This window comes from Thunnus thynnus, chromosome 5 (genome assembly GCF_963924715.1).
Source record: "Thunnus thynnus chromosome 5, fThuThy2.1, whole genome shotgun sequence".
Classification (NCBI taxonomy): domain Eukaryota; kingdom Metazoa; phylum Chordata; class Actinopteri; order Scombriformes; family Scombridae; genus Thunnus; species Thunnus thynnus.
In genome coordinates, this window is record NC_089521.1 from 26,589,767 (window position 1) to 26,613,599 (window position 23,833).

Here is a 23,833-nt window from a genome sequence, read left to right on the forward strand (position 1 = left end):
CATCTTTGTTTCTCTCCTTCTCTCTCCTACCGTCTTTGATATTTCACAGGTTCTTGCTGGCGAGGAAGCTGATATTACCCCCAGCATGCTGAGCGCTGAGGATGCTGATACCCCTGCAGAGGAACTGGTGTACAACGTTGAGGTGCCAACCAATGGGATAGTGGCGTTGAAAGAGGCGCCTGAGGAGAGCATCCTAAATTTCACTCAGGCTCACATAGACAGAGGGGAAGTCATCTTCATTCACGAGGGTGAGGCCACGAGGTTGAGAGTGAAAGAAGTCACAGCTTGAAAACATATAATTCCTCAATCTTATGTTTTAAGTGTATTCTATATTAATCTGTGACTTAAAGTTACCGCCTTCTAAACAAGCCTATGAGATTGTTTACAAGTAAAAATATATTGTGGCCATTTTGTGTCATTTGGTAGTAAAAAAAAAACTTGAAAGTAGCTTTTATTTGCCACTTTATTGTACCAAATAAAGGTTTTCTATTCAGGTTATGTGTAGAAAATTATATAAGTGAAAGTATAAGAAGGAGAGAAATACAACAAATGAACTTAAAGCCAACTCAATGACTAATAAGTCAGGTCACAACTCTTCTCTTCCTCCAGGTGAGGAGTCTGGCGGTTTCAGTTTCACCGTGACAGACGGAGAGCACACATCTCCTCTCTTCCGATTTGTCATCACAGCCAGGCCTCTCACTATCACCATGGTAACGCAGGAGGAGCTCATGGTGTTTCCAGGTAAGATGCAGAGATGGAAGGATAATCACAGTGAGCGGCGTGCGATGACATGTTCAACCAAGTCGTTACAGTGCGTTTATTTTTTAACCGTTGTATTTTTTTGTTTTGTATCTATACGTCAGACAAAAGGTGGCCAAAAAATACATATGTCCAACTAAACATAACCCAGAGTGTATTGAATTAAAAAAGGGTGCATTTTATTCTTTATTAATTGAACTTGTCATTCATAAGAGGTAGATGTCATGGTTTGAGTGCCCCAAAACCGGGGTGTCAATACTGTACACATTTGTTACATTTAAAGTTTAATAATAATAATAATAATAACCATTTTTATTTATACAGTGCTTTTAAAAGGTACTCAAAGACACTTTACATTGAAAAACAAATTGGCAAAAAATAAGTTACACACAATGACAACAGAGCAGGAAATACACAAAAGGAGAAAATAAATTCAGTAAAGGAGAGTAAAAGACAAAAAGAAACATACAGTATTCATTTAAACGTATCGGAAGAGCTGAGCATTATTTAAAATTGGCTTTAAAAAGATGAGTTTTGAGAGCTTTTTTTTTTTAAACTGGGGAGGGTCATCAGGTGTTTAATGTCCATGGGGAGAGAGTGGGTCCAGTGATGGAGAAGGTTCAGATCCATCTGTGTACTTTGGAAATAAAACGGCACTTTATATCTAGAGGTTCAAAAAACCTTCTCCAGATGAATCAGCACAGGAAATAACCTCAGCTTCATTCATAATAAACCTCACTTCTATGCACGACATTGGGGACATTTTTTAAAAGCTTGGATAAAATTTTGGAATGAAATTTCTCCCATCAGGAAACTCCTCTGCACAGTAATGCGCAGGAGTTACCGTAACCGCTGAGGTTTGAGATGACTCTAGACTGCTTCATTTTACAAACTCATCTACACTGCCAAGAGGCCGTTTTCCACAGAATAATCACGGGACTCAGAGTTGCCAGACAGCAGTCGTAGGATGTGTTTATAGCATCACGTGCAGGTGTCTTTTTGTGTTATCTCAATATAGTGAGACGTTTCCACAGTGTAGGGAATGCAAACTATCAAATCAGACTATTATACTTTTAGTTACTGCAGTTTTGGTGCTTTTTCTGTCAAAAAAAAAGAAGATGGTGGCACTTTGTCTGTTTTCAGTAATTCAGAAGTGCAGTTAAATTAAATGTGTGTGTGTGTGTGTGTGTGTGTGTGTGTGTGTGTGTCTTCACAGGAACACGGCAGCCCATCACGAGTGCCAATCTCGGTGCTGTAACCAATGAGGATGGAAATGAAATAAGTTACTCACTTATCCGCCCACCACGTCTGGGAAGACTGATTCTGGCCCATGACAAGAACCAGTATGAGGAAATTAACAGCTTCTCTCAAACACAGGTAATTACTTTTTTTCCTGTGTGTTTGTGATGGTAAATGTGTGTTTGTGTAATGTGCTTCATTTAGGAGACATTTAACTTATTTCCCTTCATCTCCTCATAAAATGAATTATGTGTTTCTCTTTAATCATAATAACAATAAATGATTTGTTATGGTAAAAAGTAAATATTAAGGCAGTTAAACAGTACAACTTAAATGATAAATAACTTGTGGATTAAAACTTTCAAGGGAAACTAAAAGAAAAAACACCTTTTGATGGGATTTACTTCAATAATGACTTGCATTAAAGGGGCATTGTAAGTTCAACTATTATTCATTTTCTTTTTTCAAATAAATCTGCTTCACTTTCAGCCTCAACATTCCTATTAATAGCAGGTTTGCATTACAGAGCAGTCATAGCTGCTGAAGGCACTCTAGTTGTCTGCTGCATATACCAGACAGACATATAAGAAGACATAATGCCAGTTTAATGCATAAAAATGAAGCTAATCCTCCTTTCATCACAAACCGGTGCTGCAGAACACACTGCTCTTCCAAATGTGGAAATTAAGTAATTAGAACAACTCTGAATACTATTAAAAGTCTGCTCTGAATTATTTTATTTCATGTATTTTCCACACTTACTTTTATTTTTTGTCACCAAAGTCAATGCAGTGAACTCTGTCAATAGTAAAGCTTGTTCAGTCTTGACTTAAAGGTGCAGTGTGTAGAATTTAGTGGCATCTATCAGAACGGACTTGGCAGAAATGGAATATAATATTCATAAGCATTAAATATTAAGTTTTAATCAGTGTATAATCACCTAAAAATAAGAATCAATGTGTTTTTGTTACCTTAGAATGAGCCCTTTATATCTACATATGGAGCGGGTCCTCTTGCACCACTATGTTTCTACAGTAGCCCAGAACAAACAAACCAAACACTGGCTCTAGAGAGGGCCTTTCATGTATGTCACGAGTTTCACAGCCACCGTATGTCCTCCTACATGCTTGGAAGGGGAGGGTAAGTGGTATTCAGTTTGTTGCAATCTGCAACCTCACCACTAGATGCCACTAAATCCTACACACTGCACCTTCAAGCAGCCATTACTTAGTTTTTGTTGACAAGACAGAAAACTGATGACTGCAGCCTCATCATAAAAACAACGTTAGATGTTTGTTCAAACACTTGGAAATTAACTACTTTATGGTCTCATTTCATCTCTCTAACTAACTTGTTGTGGTGGAATATGTTTGACTTTGAAACCATAGACTGCGATTCCTATCTAATCTCCCACTATGATAATAATATATAATAATAAACTTTATTTATAAAGCACTTTTCAAATCAAAGTGACAAAGTGTTTTTCATGGAGTAATCAAGATAAAACAAATCAGCACAATACAATTAAATAAAATCAGGCCACTAAAAGTACAGAAAATGGCATATAATAAAATACCCAACAATAAAATAATATGAATAAGATGAAAAGAGTGATAGAACAGATAAAACATATTGTAAAGAAAGTAAAACACACAATGACATTAGTAAAAGAAGTCACCTGTGGTCTTACACCATCAACATTGGTTTCCTTAAATGATTGCCTACTGTCTGCCTCACTGTCCTTAAACAAGTAGTTTGAGTTATCTAAATTTAAACAAACCTTAGAGGTGACAGATGAGAAAACACTGATATGAATCCCTCTAGTCACCACTGTATGGGGCATTTTGGAAGGCATTGACAAACAGCCTGTTTTGTTGTTTAAACATGAGAAGCTGAATTATAACATTTACAAGGGGGATCTTTTTGTGAAATGGGATAAAATATATGTTTTAATTGGCAGAAATCTATTGAATCTGACAATATTAACACTCAACAAACTATCAGTTGTCAGTACTTAGCTATTTACTGCATATCTACACACTGTTGTTTCAATTCTGACCTTATAATTAATCCTATTGCTACAACTACTGTAACCTCAACTCTGAATATATGTAGCCCACATTTAATGTGATACTGAGAATCACATTAAAGTAAAAACTGACCTGCTTCATCACCTAATTATGAGCACTGGGTTGCCTAAATAAAGTTTTCTTATTAGTTTACTGTAATTGTGTGATATAGCCTGTTTTGTGTATGAATGTTAAGGTTTAGTGATCTTTCAAACTCATATGAGGCCTCAACATGTTCCTCTTCTTCACCAGCAGGGGGTCTCATTGAATACATCATTGTACCACTGTGTTGTTCAGGCTCACCATTAGCATGTCTCATGCTAATAAAAGTTTAGCTTTTTGTTTTTTGACCATTTTAATTGTATGTCAGGGCTGGGTGATTGCAGCCTTGCATTTACTTTTATTATAGTCAAATAAATCTTTCTATCTATATCTCAAAGATACATACTGTATGTCAAGGACTGGATGGGTTTGAGAAGTTTAAATATACACTGGGGGCCAAGATCAGAGAATAATACATATGAATGACTTTAGGGGATTTAATTACAACCATTTTAATGTTTATTGTACAGTTGTAAAAGTAACTCAGCAGAGGTCTTGCAAACAAGAAATAAAATTCCAGCCACACGGAGTCCTGAGTTTAATTAAAAGAAAGCCAGATTTTGCGGGCTACAATGTAAAAAAAATTTAAAAAGTCAGGGTGTGGCTCTTGACTCCAAAGACCTCCTTAGTTTGTTTAGTGTAACATATTGTCCATAAAGCTGCACACACTCCTGTTCTTCTCTCTTTACCTACAGTAGGTGACATGATTAACCTAAGTAAATACGTAAATATTGCATGTTATTATAGCTGTAACACTACTGATTATATTTTAGAATTTAATGAGTTTGGTGGGGGATTATGGAGTAGAAAACTTCATCATGTAGTGCAAAATAATAGCAAGACGACTGGTAAATATTCCCACTGAGCAAGCACCATAAGCCCAGTGTGTCTCCCAGTCTGCTCCTCCTTGTCTCCATCTGATTCAAGACAATCTGCTCATTTCCATTCCTGACATTTGACCGTGCTTGGATGAGTATGAGAACAAATTCTTTCCCTGCAAACGGCTCCGTTGAGAGTGTGACAGAAAATCTAACACTACGTTGAGCTGAAAACATGATTTGATGGTTTGAGTTATTCAGCAGTGTGTCTTTGTGCACGCATGCATGAATTTATTCGTGTACGTGTGTGTGTGTGTGTGTGTGTGTGTGTGTTTGTGTGTGTGTGTGTGTGTGTGTGTGTGTGTGTGTGTTTGTGTTTGTGTGTAAGAGAGACAGAGAGAGAGCAAGAGAAGAGTTGAGTTTAGGACACAGTGACCTCAGAGAGCGAACAAAGACAGTCACATTCCAATGCTCAAACCCGTATCCCAGTTCATCTGAGCCAAAACCACTGCTGCAGCCATTTAAGCTCCCATTTTACTGTGGTGCTTATAAACATCAGAGGGGAAAAGAGCGATGAAATATTTGAGCAAACTAAAATGTCAGTTATAGTTTACAAGATTACTCACGAAAAGTAAAAAGTGACTGAGAATGTGTACAAATCAATCAAAATGAAGCTTATATTAGTGTAGTATTGTTTATTTTCTTGCCCAAATCTACAAAAGTTAGTTGGAATGAAACAATATACATAATTGAAGTATCTTATTGTTGCTGTCATGTTTTAACAAAATACTCAAATTAGCTATGTCAACACATGGGAGGATATAATAGCTTTAACCTGGCTGCCAGTGTGTAATTTTTGTATGGAAATCTTGAGGCTCACCAATTTCTGATTTTGTTTCCCTCGATACACAGCTGGAGTCAGGCATGGTCTTCTATGAGCACCAGATACCAGAGAAGCCTTTTTGGGTTGTGAGGGACTCCATAGAGCTCATTCTGTCATCCCAACCAGCCCCAGATGTCCGTCACATCCTGCCCATCACTGTCTCTTACTATGCCGCTCACAGCAACATCTCCTCGCAGCTGTGGAAGAACAAAGGTAAGTGATGAGATGAGGAAGGAACACAACATTTTCATGTGAGATGGCTTTCCAAAATGACCACTCTAATAGATTAGTATCTAAATAAATGACCACTCTATCACTAATTTAATATAATTGTAATTACTGTACAAATGTCAGCAGATGTTGCGGTGCAGCGATAAGTGGCTATGAGTCTGTAAAGCCCAATTATAATAGCGCTAGGGTGTCATTGCGGAAATATTGTTTTCAACAGCTGCAGCAGTTTATGTTTTTCCTTTATTTATACAGAGGAGGTTGGCTAAGAATACATGCTCTTTTATAGAAACACCAAACATATACAGTCGTTAATAAGGCATTTATTTTGGGGTGTCGTAATTCTAAAGCTGAGTCAGAGTCTGTTATTGAATACTGAATACTGTAGGCTTGACACGTAGCTATAAAAAGTTTGTTGTTTCTTCAAGGAGAACAGAGTCTGTAGTGAGCTTATTGTGAGTGTTTCATACTCAAAACATAAAGTAGAATTTAGGTGTAATATCATTTTAATGTGGTGCCTCCGTTTCAGTGGAAAACACTGATTGGTGACTGTAGAATCACATTGCGTCATCAACTGTAAACATAATTTTTTAAATGTATCATGTATGCTTTCAATAAAAACGTTCTGAAGCAAGTGAGAGTTTGAATTGAATAATTATTGAATCTTATTAAAATATGCACAATTCATTCCATAGTAAAAAAGTTGCCATTCTGGACAAAATCACATTGACTTACATTCCTAATAAATTTTCCTTGCTGAGAAGAGTTTTAGAATAGTTTTCATATTATGTACTGTAATTCTTCATCGCCTGAACAGTCCAAATTCATAAAGGGATTTATCACCCCTGCTTCTAACACTGCCAAAACAACAAGCACCCTGCTCCATCTGTCTCTCCTAATGTGCCAACAGCCTAAATTTGCTGTGCTGCATAATTAAACAGCGACAGGGGACAGCCAAAACTGAATATAAAGTATCTCTGAAAACTGAATTTAATGACATTTAAAATTCGTTTGTGTTCATTGTTTCTACTCAGGTCTGGAAATTGTGCAAGGTCAGAGGAAAGCCGTTGATGATTCAATTCTTGATGCTTCCAACCTTCTGGCCAGCCTGCCTGAGTCTGAGCGAGGTGAAGTGGATGTGGTTTTTGAGATGAAGCGTTTCCCTGATCATGGACGTATCACTCTCAGGGGTCAGGACCTGCCCCGTGATGCTCCATTCTTCTTGCAGGAAGATGTAACTCAGGGAGAGGTGGAGTATCTCCATGATGATTCAGGGGCCTCCTCCGACAGCTTTTCTTTCAGGGCCCGTCTGAAGCCTCAGGGTGATGGTGTGGCCTCCCCTGCTGAGTCTGTGGTCCTGGAGGAGAACTTTAACATCTCCATCAAACGGCGGGGCTCTGATCCTCCCGAGCTGGTCACTATAGACATGCTGTTGGAGGTTCTTCAAGGCTCACAAATCATCTTGACCCAGAAGCATCTTAACACTCAAGACGAGGACAGTCCCCCAGATGAGGTGCACTTCAAAGTAACCAAAGCCCCCAGAAACGGTCATCTGTTTGACTCACTCACAATGGGCCCCATTTCTGAGTTCACACAAGATATGGTCAATCGTGGGCAGGTGGGCTTTAAGAGTGATGGCAGCCTTGCCAACGGCTTTGTGGAATTCATTTTGTCAGATGGAGAACATCAAACAGAGCCATACACACTCCACATCGGCATTCTAGCTCGCACCCTGTTTCTCGACAAAGCCACTGAGATCAAGGTGAAGCAAGGAGATGATGAGACTCTGGTGACTGAAGAGATGTTGAGAGCCACTACTGGTGGACCTGTTGAGGAAGATGTCCTTTATAAGATCACAAGTACTCCAAAGTATGCAGCTGTCATGGTAGACCGTCAGGCCACGTCCGCCTTCACCCAGAAACAGATCAAAGAAGGCAGAGTCAGTGTCCGCTTTGTAAAGTCGACTTCACCTCGAGACAGTGTTGCATTTGTAGCTCGCAGCCGGGCTGCTAATGTGTCCTCTGTCCTCAACATCACAGTCCAGCCTCTGGCCAACATCGCTCAAGATCCTCTCTTACCCCAAGGTACTCTTGTCCAACTTGACAGGCAGCTTCTGGATGCAACTCCCCTGGCAAACAAGACTAGGACCTCCCCCACGTTCACTGTTACCAAGCAGCCTCAAGGGGCTCGTTTTGTGAGGTCCAGAGGTTCTGGTGCAGGTCAGCCAGTGGACACATTCAGCCAGCAGGACCTGGATGAGGGTCGTGTAGCTATGGAAATCCTAAATAGCTCCTCCAGATCCAGAGGTGGTGTCACTCAGGATGAGGCCCGCTTCCTGCTCAAAGCCCACGGAGTCCCTCCTGCAGAATGTGTGCTTTCCTTTAAGACCGGCCCCTATAACGCCTCTGGAGTCTACCCTGCCACTCTATTGAGGTTACCTTCAGAAGCCCCATCGAAGGACGGTAATGACCTCCCTGGTGTGGGTGGGTTCCCTCGTGCCACTCCAGCTGGTCCCGGCTGGGGGAGTAAGATGGACTGGCCCCATGGAGATGCCCCCACTACAGCCTCTTCTGACACTGGCTCTCACAGGAAACCTGCAGTGTCACGGCGCAGCAACTTCTGGTCCATTCTCATCCCCATCCTGGTGATCCTTCTCCTCTTGCTCCTGGCAGGAGTTTTGGCTTACTACCTGATCCGTAAAAACAAGACAGGTAAGCACGAAGTCCAGACAGCAGCGTCCAAGCCCAAAAACGGAGAGGTGGCCAGCGCAGAAACCTTTCGGAAGACTGACCCAGCTAATAACATCCCCATGTCCAACATGGATTCCAAAGATGCAGACCCGGAGTTGTTGCAGCACTGTCGGACAACGAACCCGGCCTTGAAAAAGAACCAGTACTGGGTTTGAGACACTTTGACACGGGACACAGAGAGAGGTGGATCCTCAAGAGTTTGCAACACAGCCTCCTCAAATCATTCCTCTCAGTATTAAAGACCTCTTGCCACAGCAGTTTAATTGAAAATTATTTTTTGATGCCATTGGTTATTTTCTTATCTCAACATAACTGTGGACAGGTTCTCAGGCAACAAAACACTGAATACTTATTGGCAAAGAAAGAGGCAGTTTCTTATCTTAGGAGGCTCATGTCATGTCTATTTATTTTAGTTTTATCATTCCTCTTTGTCAAAGGGCACAAATGAAGACATAAACATGCCTTGTGTTTGCAAAAAGAAAGTATTTTGGGTGTGCTCTGTCATTATATTGCATATGATATCATAGGCCAATATTATTCATTTGAGTGGATAGGTAATTTAAAGTTTTGGTAGTAGTTTGATTTTAGTTTTTGGTTCATCAGGAAAGCTGATAAGCGTGTATATAAATGAAGAAGTAAATATATGCTGTATTATCGAGAAGATGACAAACTGCCTCTTTGTGTTTTCTGTTTATTTTTCAGTGTTTTTAAGGTACCGTTGTGTTTTGTTTCTCAGGGCTAAATTCAGTTTGATGTCATCACACTAAATATTTCAGTAGTTTGAGTTTTGTGTGGAAAGCGGATGGATTGATACTGAAAACTAACCTTTAAAAATGAAAAAACCTGTCGCAAAAAACATGCACAGGTTTGATTGAATTTAGCTCAGAGTAATGTCATCATCTGTCATATGTTATTATTTCTGCATGCTTCCAAAGTGCTTGTGAATATTCACTGGACTGGCACAGCACTGACCGCTAAAATACACAGTGCACAATTTGTAGACCACAGGAAAGGACGTTATTCGGTAGCATCAGTCTTTAACACATCCTTATGGGCTGACAGGCAGGGATGAGGTCATCTCAATCTGGGGTTCATAAAAGCTGCTTGGTGCCGGAGTGGGGATAATGATTAAAATGCTCCACTGGTGAGGTCAAAATGAAGACACTGACTTGATGCAGTTTCAGTTTTGTTTCATGTCTTCAGAGCTATTTTTGATTTTAAGCATTCCATATGTAAGCTGAATATAGAGACAGTCATATATTGAAGAGAGATTAGATTTTTAAAACTCTTTAAACTTGTTTTGTACGTTGAAACTACTACAAATATTGCTGTAAATCAGAACTCTCTTGTTCATCTTTAGATGTCTTTTTTTTTGTCACTCAGACCTGTGATGGTTAAGTTGTCTGATTGTTGAATGTTGAATGGAGGTTTAAGGTGAAGACGTATAATGAGACATTCAAAAAGCTTGTTTTTATCCACTAAACAAAAAGAAAGATGCAAACAACTGATCTTTCTGCAAAGCGTTTGACCATTTGCTGTACATTTCCTTTCTCATACTGTATACCGATGAGACCTTATTCTCGTTTAGTCATGTACTGAATATACAATTGTTTCTTCGCAGTTTTTTTATCTTCTATTGATCTTCTATTTTTGTAGTGTTTTGAGAGCAGGACATATAGATCTTATAGACAGCACAGAGCTCAGGAAGTGATGTGTTTAAGGAGACTGTGTATTTCCAGTGACATTAACTTTTAGCTGAAATAAAAAGACAGGTTACTCCTTCAGGATATCACATTCACGTATTACCAGTTTTATGTGTAAATATTCTGTTTGTGAGTAAGATTTTGGGGCCTAAATAACATCTCGAAATATATATATATATATATCATGTTTTGTGTTGAAGGTATAAATACAAGTAACTGCATTTAATGAGAATGATCAATTACAATGTGTGTGCATGCGTATGCCTGTCTTTGTGTGTGTGTGTGTGTGTGTGTGTGTGTGTGTGTGTGTGTGTGTGTGTGTGTGTGTTCGTGTGTGTGTGTGTGTGTGTGTGCATGTGCGTGTGTCACTCTTTCATTTTCTGCTTACTGATGATTCGAGTTCATTGCAGAGATCTCCACCTGTCTTTTTTTCATTCGTTATTTATTATTTCTGTCATTCCCCGTACATCAAGTCATACTCAAGTTATGTGCTTTGTCAGAGATTGAACTGTAATCTGTAAACAACAGGTGCCTTTTAAAATAACAGTAATTGAAAGTGATGTTTAGTTTCTGGAGCAAGAGAAATGTCCATCAAAGCTGCAGTATACCTCTGAGCTTTTTCTCGGCACTAATGGAAATAAAAACGTTCATGCAACAAAACCTGTTGTTCTTTTTTTTTCCAGTGACTTTAATGTTCTACTGTTGTTTTTGACTTCATACTAGTATGATGTATTATAACATAACAAAGCAACTTTCATCATTTAACCATTTCTTAATTGGCTTTTTTGCCCAAATGAGAAATACTTCTAAGACATTACTGTAATTCATGATACTCTTGCCTCTGCCAAGGAACTGTAGCTTGTTTTCAGATGGTTTTAAATGCTGCAGCCCGTCTTCTACAAGGACAAAGCACACAAAGAACTTCACTTCCACCTCTCTCTACAGGCCACCAGTGAAGTTTAGAATTAAATGTAAAATTTTAGTTATTGCTCATCAGACATAACAATGTGCAGTCGCTGATTACATTTCTGAGTTGTTCTGTTCATATAGGAGTTTAAACGTCTATCATGTTGGCCAACCAGTGTTTACTAGAAGAGCCTGGCTTAAAATACTGTTTTTGCTCCTAAACTTTGGAATGGTTTACCTCTCACTATTATATCTTTGAATTCATTTGACATTAAAAAATATCCTAAGACTAATTTGTATTCCGTTGCTTTTCTTAACTAATAATTATGCTTTTTAAATTTTATGTTAATTATGTCTTTATTGTTTTGTGTTGCTCTCGTGCATGTTTCTGTTCTGCCTGTTTTTTGTGCTAAATGTTTTTATTGTTATGCTTTGAAAAGTATTGAATAAATAAGTAATCATCACTTATTGTGCTTACTTTTAGCCCTAAAATGAAAAATCTTTTTTTTTTTCTTTTTTGCATTCACTTTTCTGGTGTTTCATTTTTAGTATTGTGGTTGCTGCAGTGGTCAATATTATAGCGTGCTCATAGTTGCGCTGTATATTTTATTTAATTACAGAAAGAGTTCATTTATAAGTTGTGCAAGGTGGGTGCTATTTGCTAGCATGTTATTTTCAATGCATGTCTGTGTTTCACACAGCATAATCACAACATACATGTTCCTAATGAATAAGGAAGTTTAAACATGTCTGTCTAATCAAATGCAAATTTTGCATGTATAATCCCACTCCAGTACAATTAACATGCCACATTATTAAGCAAAGACTAAAGTATTCAGTTTTTAAATTTGTTTCTTTTTTTTATTATTAACTGTGGAAATGCAGTAAACAAATATTGTTATTTACAGTGATGGCCTGGGGTCAATTTTATCAGAGACAGGAAAACAGCAACAACGAACTGAGCCTTTCAATAAAGGAACTGTATTAAAACAGTTTCTTGGAAAAAGACACAGCTGTGTCTTTGATTTCATTTTTTATGATGTGCTGTGTCTTTCCCAGGAAAATGTTTTACGTCAACCTTTTATCATCTGCTTTTTAAAGATGCTATGTGTGCTTTACACCACCAGGTGGCGTTAGTGTTCAAACAGACCCTCGAGTAACCAGAACTGTTCCTGCAGCCATTTGTCAGCATTTAACAAGGCTTTCTCCAGCTGTCATTCTTTCCAGTGAATGGCCTTTACTCTCAGTGTTTCTCTAAGTTTTTTACATTTCCCTGCTCTCTTGTCTTCTCCCGGTGCCACTTGCCTGCAGTTGGTGTGCCTCTGCCTCGGCTCCCGGCACTCATCCTGCAGGTTTCATAAGCAGCTTGTGTCTGCTTATGTCATGATCTCTCAGCAGTCATTGTGCAATGGATGTAACTCACAACTATGTTGATTGTCCTCTCTTTGTTTTTGTTTTCTTACATGTGTAATTAAGTCCATTTGCCTCCTTCAGCGGTTATTGAAGATTTTAAAAAAAAGTCAGTGAAAGGTGAGCCTTGATCAGCCATTAATTCAGTATTGGCACACTGTGTGCACATCCAGTTGAAAACCTAAACTTTAACTGAAACTAAAGCTGCACATTTAAAGAAATCAAAATGACACAAACTAGCAAAATTGAAACTGGAATTGAAATCAACTTACAAAATTAAGCAACAGTGCTTATATACTTCACCAAGGACATACTAAAGGTTTCAGAGTAACTTGGGGTATGTAGAAGCTCAAATACAATGTTGTTTTCCTTGACTTCATCAGAAATATCAAGATAAAAGATACAGACAGAAAACTGTGAAAAGGAGACAATTTGAGGAGAGTTATTGTCTATTATGAAACATATGAAGTCACTGCTAATCTGAATCCCTGCCCTGAAGGTCAAGCATTAAACAGAACTCTGACACACAGCACTATAATTTTTGTTTTTGTCAAGCCTTTATAAACATGTATTAAGAAGAGCCAACAAGGAGGAGGACTTCATGTTCTGACGCTGGGTTGTTTGTGTTTTGGTGGGACTCAACTCTGCTAACAAAAATGCAAACCATGTAGTGACACAGTGTATGTGTTTGAGAAAGGAATCATTTCTTTTTCCTATTACTGAGTAGACACTTCCCACTGTCTACTCACACAGATGTGCCTGTATATTGAAGCTGGATGTTGCTTTGTTGCCACAGGCCTCTCACCAGATTCAGGATTTGGACGGGAGAGTGTTTCTTGAAGCAGGCTTCATTTATTCTCTTTTATGTCTTTGACCTGGTCAGAGAAGCTGAGCTGATTGGCAGATATTATCCAGTGTAAGTTTGGAAGAAACCAACTCCTTTCTCTCAAAAGACTAATGGGAATGAAAACACATAAGGCAAGGAGGAGGGAACAATTCTTGAGATGCCATGATGATAAATGCTTGTGCTCTTCAATTGCGAAATTAAAGGACTAGAGAAAGAATGTGTCAGATTTTATGGTTTTTGGTTGGTTCTTTAGCTGTTGTCAAAGTTTTCTAGAGTTCTTGGCATGTCAGTGAACACACTCATTCAAGTACAGTTGTGTTAGAGGTTTACAGATTTTCAGTTGAAGATGTAAAGTGAACAAAGAGTGCCAGAATCACAAGGGATGGTGCAATATATTTGTACTAGTAGATACTTGTTTTTGTCCTTGTCTGACAAAAACTCTTCTAGGTAACCTGAATGTCTTTACAAGCAAAGTAACAAGCAATTAAGTCAGCATTATTTCCAGCCTCTTTAAGTTTAAGAACATTTGTGTGCTTGTTAACCTTCAATGTAAGGCTGAGCAGGGTTGTGTTGACATTGGCATTAGGTCTTGCAGAAAGGCTCTGAGTCAGCCTTTAGTAGAAGAGACATGTCTGTTTGCTTTGGACTTTACTCTGCTACATTATCTACAGACTCAATCAGCTCTCCACATGCAGTAAGTGGCATGTAACAGGACAAACCTCCAAACCTGGATGTGTTTCTGTGCACGCTGTTCCCTCCTTCCTTAGAAATCTCTCACATCAGTGCAGAAGTCAAGACCTGAAAATAAAACGTCTCAGCCTGATTTGTGCATTGCTTCTCTTGAATTTAGACCTCCACTGACTCAACTTTTCTCTAATTAATGCGGTTATCCGCAAGTTCCTGTTTGTTCTCATTTTGGCAACAAAGTTGGTGTTAAACTGTGGAGTTGCTGTACTGCACTTCTCACAGATCACTTCTCAATCAAGCAGCAGCGTAGGTGGTACTATGATGTCTTATTCTTCACATTTTCAGCGGATTAATTTCTGTCGACAGAGTTTATGTATTTATTCCAAACAAACCGCTCTTGTCAAAAGTATCAAACAAGTCAATTTGGTGTGTACTGCAGGATTTTTCCCAGGAAAGAGAAAGCAGAGCTGCAAGCTTTTGTGCTTCTAAGCACTCACTGGTTACATCAACTTGCACTGAGTGACCTGGATAAACTTTTAAACCAACTTCAAATGTTGTGTAGTTGAATACTGCATGCACTATGAATAAGCATTCAAGAGACTATTCCAAACAGTGTTTTAAAAGGGAAAAGTTGTGTGTCTGTAAGAATAAGTGCATTTTTTCCTTTTGCTGAAATGAGTGTAGTCAAAACATTGTAGGGAGAGCAGCTGAGGTTCTGTTATTTTTCTCAAATTTCTTCCCTTGTGAGATTTATTGAAAAAAAAATTTAGATTTATTATTTTGGTACGCGGAATTACAGCAAAAATATCATAGTGCTCAAGCCCAAGAGCAGCCACAAAGCTGGCACCTGTGCTCGGTTCACTAATTCAATGGCTGTATTTAGCTCTTTACTCAAATTAGAGAGAGGCTGAATTTCCACTATTTTTGTTATGTTACCCATAAATGTATTATTTTGAGATATCCGGTATGTACTTATTGTGTGGAGTCTTAGTTTGAGTAAATGGCACTAAGTGAGAGGAATAAAATGTTTGCAAGCTACAATAACCAGTAAAAATTACAATGAACTTAAACCAAGCTATGAAATAAAATGCACCAAACTAAAACTAGGCTATTTTAGTAACCAAGTTAAAAACTGAGATTTTCTGCATGCACTGTAAAAGTATCCCCTACACTGAACACATGTAACACTCTGTCTGAGCTCAAGGCAGCTGTCAGAAAGGATTGGAGGTGGGTCCCCTTGGCCATATGTCGGGGTCATGAGAGCAGTGTAATGTGCTGGGCCAAGGCCAGGGTGAGAGTCAAACACAGCCCTGCTGCTGCGGTCGGTCCTGGAGAAAAGAAAGGCCTTTCAGTCAAGCAGACACTCACACACAGAGACAGCTGGAAGAGAGATAACTGATAGTGTTTTGTAGGCTGTTGCCCACTGTACAGGGTGTGGGTGCGTTTCCGTGTGAGTGTGTGCACATGATCACAAAAGAGAACAATAACTTCTATCTTCTTTTGCATCATTTACACACAAAAAAAAGTTTGGGGGTTTTTCAGTGTCCTGGGCAAGAAAGTATATATAACAATGAATGAAAGACTAACATCATGACACAAAATTAGTCACAAAATCACAATTAAACTAGAAATGCATTTCCTTTGGAAAATGAGTGTGAACGCTGCCAGCTGAAATAACTTGCAAAGCATTGCTGCAAATACAATATACTTGTTCAGCATTCCCATCTGTACAACTTTGGTTACCATGGAATTTTATATTTAAGACATATGGCAGTTATTAAGTAATATGGTGTTGTTTTACTCATGACCATAGGGTGGGGCTATTGGTGCCATGATTCAGTATGTCATGCAGATTCTCATGGAGAACTTGTGTACCAAGTTTCATTTTATTAAAGACAGCAGAATTGCAGAAATATCATGTTATAATGTTACTTTACTGTGGGTAGAACTATATCAAATGTTACACACTTGTGCAGTGTGGCTTTATGTACAACATTCCCAAATTGGGTTGCAATCCAATTTAGCATTGAAGAGTTCTGGTCCGTTAAGGGCGTCATCCACACCTTCAAAAGTTTGGCAACCAATTACAGACAAACGGTAAGTGATACCCAGAAATGAACTCATAAGTTTTGTCTGGGTCTAAATATGGCATTTGCCAAGTTTGGTGAAGAGTAGATGAAATATGTGCCAACAGTAGCAAAAAAATCCTAAATGGTGGAAAATATTTCCACCAAGGAACACACTACGCAAATATTATTTTGATACACCTCGTGGTTCGTGAATTATTTAAAACATGCAATAACTGACCACATGGTGGTGCTATTGATCCCATGTCTAAGGATGTTAAACATTTCCACATGGGACACCTTTCCAAGAGATTGTCCATTGAGATACCACCTTGCAAACAATCTTCCCATAGACTTTCTGTCATGGACTCTGTGTTTTTGGACTTTTTGTGTTTTGGGATTTCTGGACTTTTTTGGTTTTGTTTGTTGCAGATGAGAGATTGTAGTGTTGCTTGGGTATTTGTTATATTTATGTTTATTCTGTTCTATGCAGGTCGGTTTATTACAAAGAGTTTTGGGTTTTATAGGTTGTGGATTTTTTGCTGTGTTCCCTGCTTTGTTCCTGTGCTTGATTTGCCCATCTACACACCTGCCATTGTAGCTCTACTTCAAACCCTGCCCATGTTACATTTTTACTTGGCCGTAAATTAATCAAAAGTTCATATTCATGTGTTTGGTGCACATCTAGGACTAAAGAGGCCTCAATCACCTGACTCACCAGAAAGCAGCTATTGTGTTGGTATGTCAGATAAATAGTTACATTTTGTATTTTAAAAGTCATTTAAGCATTTCATTGTGAAGTCCTTGTTAACTGGAATAATTAGAAATTAGGACTGTAACGCAAACTAGAAAATGAACATGCCCCGTAAATTAGGGCATTGTCATCCTGGAAGAGACCACTCCCATCAGGATAGAAATCATAGGATGAAGGTGATAACTCAGAACAACATTGTATTGATTAGCAGTGATCCTTCCCTCTAAGGGGACAAGTGGACCCAAACCATGCCAGCAAAATTCCCCCCAAAGCATAAGACAGCCACCAGATCCAATCACTGTATGGGTCAAGCATTCAGGCCCGTACCGGTTCTTCCTTTAATTTGTCACGTACACGAAAAAACATACAGAAGAAAAAGAATATTAAAGCTTTGGATAACAATAGTGTGATTGCTTTCAGAAAACATACAATAAAAAAGTGATTGTAAAATTATAAATCAAATTGCCAGTAAGAACTATACAAAACGTCACATCCTATGGCACCAGACAACTGCTGAAAATCTTGCTTTTAGTGGTTTAAACTCTCATCTTGCTGCAGTGAATTTGTTAAAAATGCCCTCCAGACTGTGACTACACTGTGACATCATTGTTGGGAATGTAGGTGCAGCACCGTGCACCCTTTGACTAGAGCCACAATCATCTGGGACGCTGGGTGTGTGGTCGGATATGCAACAAGCTGGAAACTTTCACCCAGAGAAGGCAGTGAAACAATGATCTAATCACCATTTTTATATTAACAATGGATAACATGATTACTTGTATGTGAAAGGGCTCGCTTGTTGTAATGAATCCACAGAGAATTATCACCTGACTCTGCAGTTCCTCTCAGCTCTATAAAGTGTTTTAGCATCTTTCGGCTCACTGTTTTGGTTTTTCAACCCGCTACTTTACCTCTCACCACTCTCATTGGCATCGTTTCAAGATGATTGTACTGACATTCATCAGAGATATGACTCCAAATGAATGCAAATGTTGTTATTAATGTATGAGCAGGCAACTGTTTGCTGAAACATTAACCATATCAACTTTATAAGGTGATAATATGTAAATGTTGTTTTTACAGCTTGTTTCTGGTGCATCCAAGTGGCCAAAAAATATTATTTCAGGTTTAAAGATGACTTAAAGGCAGAAAAACTAAGACCAATCTAAATCTATCAAACTACAGCTTCTGCAGTAATGATTTGAGCTCATGGAAGTATTAAAATTATATATAAATATTAAAATGATCAACAAACATGATTTGGAAACTGCTGGGCTACATTTGCCAGTTTATTCATGTTGTCTTGAAGGCAATTGCTAAGTGAGGATGTTAATTAGTGCAATGGGGTGCACCTGGGTCCAAATCCCTTTGTGCACAATAAGTGCTGCCACCTCAGTCCCCTCAGAGAGGCTTTGTCCATGTGTTGTGTTTGGCTTCTTTATTATTTGTGCTCGCCAAAATACACATGTTCGCTCATCTACATAACACCTGATTGATTCCACATCCCATCTCTTTTTACATTTTAGTCTGTTTGTTTGTTTTTTTTAAATTCATTTAAGCATTGCATCGTTTGTGTCGCCCACATTTTTTTTTTTGCCATGGCCTATGAGCTGGTCATGACAGGACAGTGATACATACAGATGGACAGCAGAGAAGTGGTTTATGCTTCTGGAGTCATTTGAGAAGTTTCTGTGGATGTTTTCGTTCTTTTTTTTTTCAGCTGTGAAAACTTGTCACCATTGCAATCCATATGTCTGACATGCATTCAAGCTGAGCACAGCTGTTGTTCTGTGTTAGAAACAAAATTATGACCTTCTTAAAGCCTCTCAAGCCTGCAGGAAGTGAGTATTTGATACTACAAACAGAAAAGGTCAGTGTTGCATCGTGGAACTGGAAGATCTGAATCATGTCAGTTGATGAGGATAGGGAATGACATGCGTTAAAGGTTCCTGGCCGAATTAGAACTGGGAACTTTGTGGCTCCTTAACCCCTCAGCCATTGATCATTTGTTTTTTAATTCTAGTTTGCCAGGATGTTGTCATCTTTTAAGTTCATCAACTTTAATAACACAGCATGTAGAGAAAGAAGAAAGGAGGGAAAGAGAGGATAATATAGACTATGACAAAGCTAATGCGCCCTTGAAGGCAACATGTTATTTGGTGCTATGACAACTGTAAACACTGTAATGTGTGCTTCCCCTTTAACTATTCCCCACAACATCTCCAAGCTACATTCCATTCACAGTGGGCTACTTACACCATGTAATTAGATTTACATTAAATCTGCGCAGGAAGGCTCTTACACACCAACCTGACCATCTAGGAAACATGTTTACTAGCTGTTGTTGGAGAAAACATTGGCAGGGCAGCGCCTAATGATGTCACATCTCAACTAAAGATCATTTCTGTCGTAATTCAGGGTTATCTTGACTTCCTTAAATGTGTACTAATTAGTCTTTCTACTTCCCTCAACTGTTTTCTGCTGGAAAACTATTTATTTTGGATTCATTAAAGGAATAGTTAGACATTTTTGAAAAATATACAGTTGTTTGCGTTCTTGCTGAGAGTTACATAAAAAGATAAAGGCCACTTTCATGTCTGAATGCTAAACATGCAGCTACAGCCAGCAGGCGATTAGCACTTAGCAAAGCTTGACTCTGTCCAAACAAATCCTGTAACTAGCACCATAAATCTCATAAATTAACATGCTGTGTCTTCTTTGTTTATTCTGTACACAAGCAGAAAGGTAAAAATAACAAGTTGTGGTTTTACAGGGAGTTTACATGCTGGAAGTACTTCTTAGGCAGACACAGTGATTTCAAGGCTGGACAGACAGGAAATCTGTCTCTATTGCACCCTCATTTTACAGGAAAACTGCACAAACAACTACGTCTCCTACTGTAAGTCATCAAGATTTACCTGTTAACTGTGGTGGATGTGTACAATGGACAGTTTAGGTAATCATTTTACCATTTGCCTTCATTTTCTCCTCCATTTAAGTTTGATTGCTCATGTTTCTTGCCCCATTTGACTTTTTAGTGATGTAGCTGATGCAGCAGTTCACAGCAAATAACTTGGCGAGTATGGTATATACATATATATATAACATATATATATATCTATTATAATTGCCAATAGAAACAATAGACAAAACTACAAAATAAGAATCAAGTGGTAATAAACTGGAATACTCCCTTAATGTTACATATGGGTTTAAATAGTAGCTCCTAAACTTTCTGACATTAACGATACCATGTCAGAAAGGGACAATCATTAACTGCAGTTTCAGTCATCTTCTTTCAGGAAGCTTTCTGTTGTTAACAACACGATTACGTAACTATCAACAGAGCTTTTGCCAACACCCAACACTACAGCAGCTGATTCCTAGTTATTTCTAATGAATGAAAGTTAATTAAACGAACACAATCCATTCCTCGGCTCCTCCACAGACCCCCACTAGTGAGAAATTTCCCCTGAGGGCTGCCTAGACGCCAGCTTGCCTCTGAAGTCATCGCACAGCTTATTTGGTTTTGTGGCCTGGCCAGCGGAGCAGATGATAACTCGGGTACAGCTCTGAGTGAGACTTTCACCCTCTCCTCCTCTGTGAGAATGCACTGTGGTCGCCCTGCTTTGTTACTCCCACAGGCTGGAACACTATTGTCATGGAAATCTCTATTTTGTTTTGCATGTGTATGTGCGTGTGTTTAATACCCTGCAGTGGGGTGGGATAGACTACAGAGAGAGCCAAGAACAACACAGCACTGGTCTAATATTGCCTCCCACCCTCCTTTCATCCCTTCCTCGGTTGCACCTCATCTCTCTCTCCTCGGTCACAATCCCCTCTTCGCTACACCCCTTCTCCATCTATCCTTATGCCCTCCAAAAGCATGAAGAGAGGCCAAGAGTCTGGATTAGGCAGGAAATCACCAGGGTGGAACCCCATCACCCCTCCCTGAAAACTGTGGGGTCATGACTTCAGATCTGTGCAGTGTCGTTGCTCCGTCCAGCTGATTGGGTGGATCCTTCCCTCCAAGGTTTATTGTGTCATTACATGAAGCAGGGAAACAAATTGCATCAGTCTGAATGCACACATGAATGAAAAATGCAAAACAAGTTTTGGTTTCTTTTCCTCATTGGAGACTATGAAAAATGTTCCACACACTGATGAAGTTCCGTACACTGACAGGCATTTGTTTATACAACTCACCAAAGTTTAATTCCTCATCATTTTTCAAAGGCCGGTTTGTCATTAAGGCAAAAGGTTGTGCAAGTTCTCCATGTTGATGTTGGCAAAATGAAGGCACCAAACTGTAATATGACCAGAGGAAGTGTCAGAGGTGGTCCTGAAGGTATAGGAGCTAGGGTGAGGTGGTGGTCAGATCGGGGCGGGCTGAGGGTTCGGCACACACAGAGACGTGGTATGCAGGACCCGGCTGGGAAGTTATTTTAAGGGAGAGCCCTTCTGGAAATTCACTCAGAGCTGTCTGCCTCCACTGCTTTTCATCACTGTCGTTGCTCTGCAGGCCATCACATAACAATGTGAAGTCATACAGTGGACGGAAAAACACTGGGTTCTTCAGAAGATGTTTAATTATACTTTACTATGTGTACAACCTCAGTTTACCAATTAAAGTTCACTGTGGGTTGACAAGTAATATACAAGTACTTAATGTAAGAACTGTGTAGAGATGCTCCACCAAAATTACAAGTCAAAGTCAAGTTGGATATCTTTAAAAGAAAACTTAATGTTTGGCTACAGTTTACATATCAGCAAGATGTTTAGTTAAAGTAAAACACAGACAAGTATTAAGTTCAGTGATTGTTTATTGGTTTAGTTCTGCGTTCCATAAGTTAATCATTTTCTTTCTTTCTTACTTACCAGAGACAAAAAGAGGAGGCACCAAACCACTTCCTGTATTTATACACTGGGTGACATCATCAGTGATGTCACTGGGTTAGACCAAATATAGGGAGATTTATTTTACTTAGTTAAATGTTTGGTTTAGCATCTATATGATTTGTGCTTGTTTTGACTCATGTTGAGGTTTATGCTGTGGATGTGTTTTGTGTTAACAATGTTGACTGATACAAGTAGCATTGTTATATGCCAGTTGGTATAAGGGAAAGGACACCCTTGCAGTAAATTTGGTTCTGCCTAGTAGATTCGTGGGCCTGTTTAAGGGGAGAGATGTAAGTTTAGGGGGGAGCAGAAATTAGAGGATGACAGTTTAGCTGAATGCACATGATTATGAGTTGAGCCAATTAAATTTGATTTGCTTGTATTCATTTCAGTTTTTGGGACACCTTTTTTTTGTTACACTGGACTGAATAAATCAGTTTTTACTCATTCAACAAGAGTCTGAATCTGCCTCTTACCACCTTCCTAGCCACTCTGGTCAGGCTTCCTCACAAAACTATCAAAAATGTCCTTTTTTAACCCTTTTTATGTTCAGCACTTGGAGTTGCAGTTGATGTATGGCTTGTGCTATGTAAATAAAGTTTGTTTGATTGATTGAATTTATTAAGTAGTACTGTGAAAAACAGTTGTATAACATCAAGTCTGAGATAATTACTCTTGGCTTGGGCTTGGAAACTACACATTTTAAACAAATATTATTAAACATCTGGAATGGTAGACATGCTGTAGGTGTAAACCAGGAGGGGAGGGGCTGATGAAAGACTACCAGTTTGAATTATGGCAATTTACAATGAGTTTGACTATTTTAATTGTTTTTTTAATCACTGGATTACTTTACTAAGCACTCTAAGTACTAACTTATAAACTTGTATTGGCAATGTACAACAATCGCACTCTCTTCTCACTCTGTTTTTGGTTTCCACCAACACCTGTGTGAAATATTTGGCTCTTTAGCTGGTGCTAAATGCTCCACTATGTTCAATAGCTCATTGCCCGCTGCAGCTGGAAATAAGGTTAATGAGAAGTAGTGCAGCAACGAGTGTAGCTTTAAATACTACAGTATAAACAGTATGCATATAACACTGTATAAGTGAAATGAAATGTGTACAAATATCCATTTTAAAGTGACAAAAAACATGTGATTGATCTCATCTACCCAGTCCTTTGAGTCATGTTGCAGTTGTCACGTGTTTTTTCACTTTATTGAGAGGAAAAGATGTTAATATTGCAAAATGTCAAGAACATTAGCTATTCTAAAAACTGCACAAAAGGTAGGTGGACAGCACGCCAAAATAATGGAGTAAAAGTTTCACTAATGTTTAAAGTTTTTCACTGATTGGTGAGAATTATCTTCTGTAGGTTGATTTACTGGAACAAGGTCACTAGCTAAGTGTTATCATATGTTCTTCAGATCCAGAAAGTACTCACATTCAACTTCTGTGGTGTCTATCAAACAGCCATCTTCATTTCTAATATGATGTAACTGCTGCAGCTGTTTCACCTCATTAATATTTCCAGAGAAACCCTATTCATTGGAATATACAGTATTCCATCAGAGCAGAGCAGAACACAAAGTGTTTACAGATATTTTCTCTATTTGTGTGAAAGATTCACTGGGATCTGAATAATTACTGTTAATATCTGTTCACAGTTTAGACTTCCAGCCATCCAAGAGTGCTTGGAACCACAGAGAAA

General features: G+C 38.7%; 1 protein-coding gene across 1 annotated transcript in view; it reads left to right on the forward strand.

Moving 5' to 3' along the window:
- Positions 1-9,989, forward strand: part of cspg4 (chondroitin sulfate proteoglycan 4) — a 70,106-nt gene extending 60,117 nt beyond the window's left edge. The window contains exons 7-11 of the mRNA XM_067590401.1: positions 50-248; positions 610-741; positions 1,976-2,136; positions 5,900-6,083; positions 7,133-9,989. Of these exons, the coding sequence (XP_067446502.1) occupies positions 50-248; positions 610-741; positions 1,976-2,136; positions 5,900-6,083; positions 7,133-9,003 (2,547 nt within the window). The 3' untranslated portion in view covers positions 9,004-9,989. The remainder of the gene's footprint in view (positions 1-49; positions 249-609; positions 742-1,975; positions 2,137-5,899; positions 6,084-7,132) is intronic.
- Positions 9,990-23,833: the final 13,844 nt, after the last annotated feature.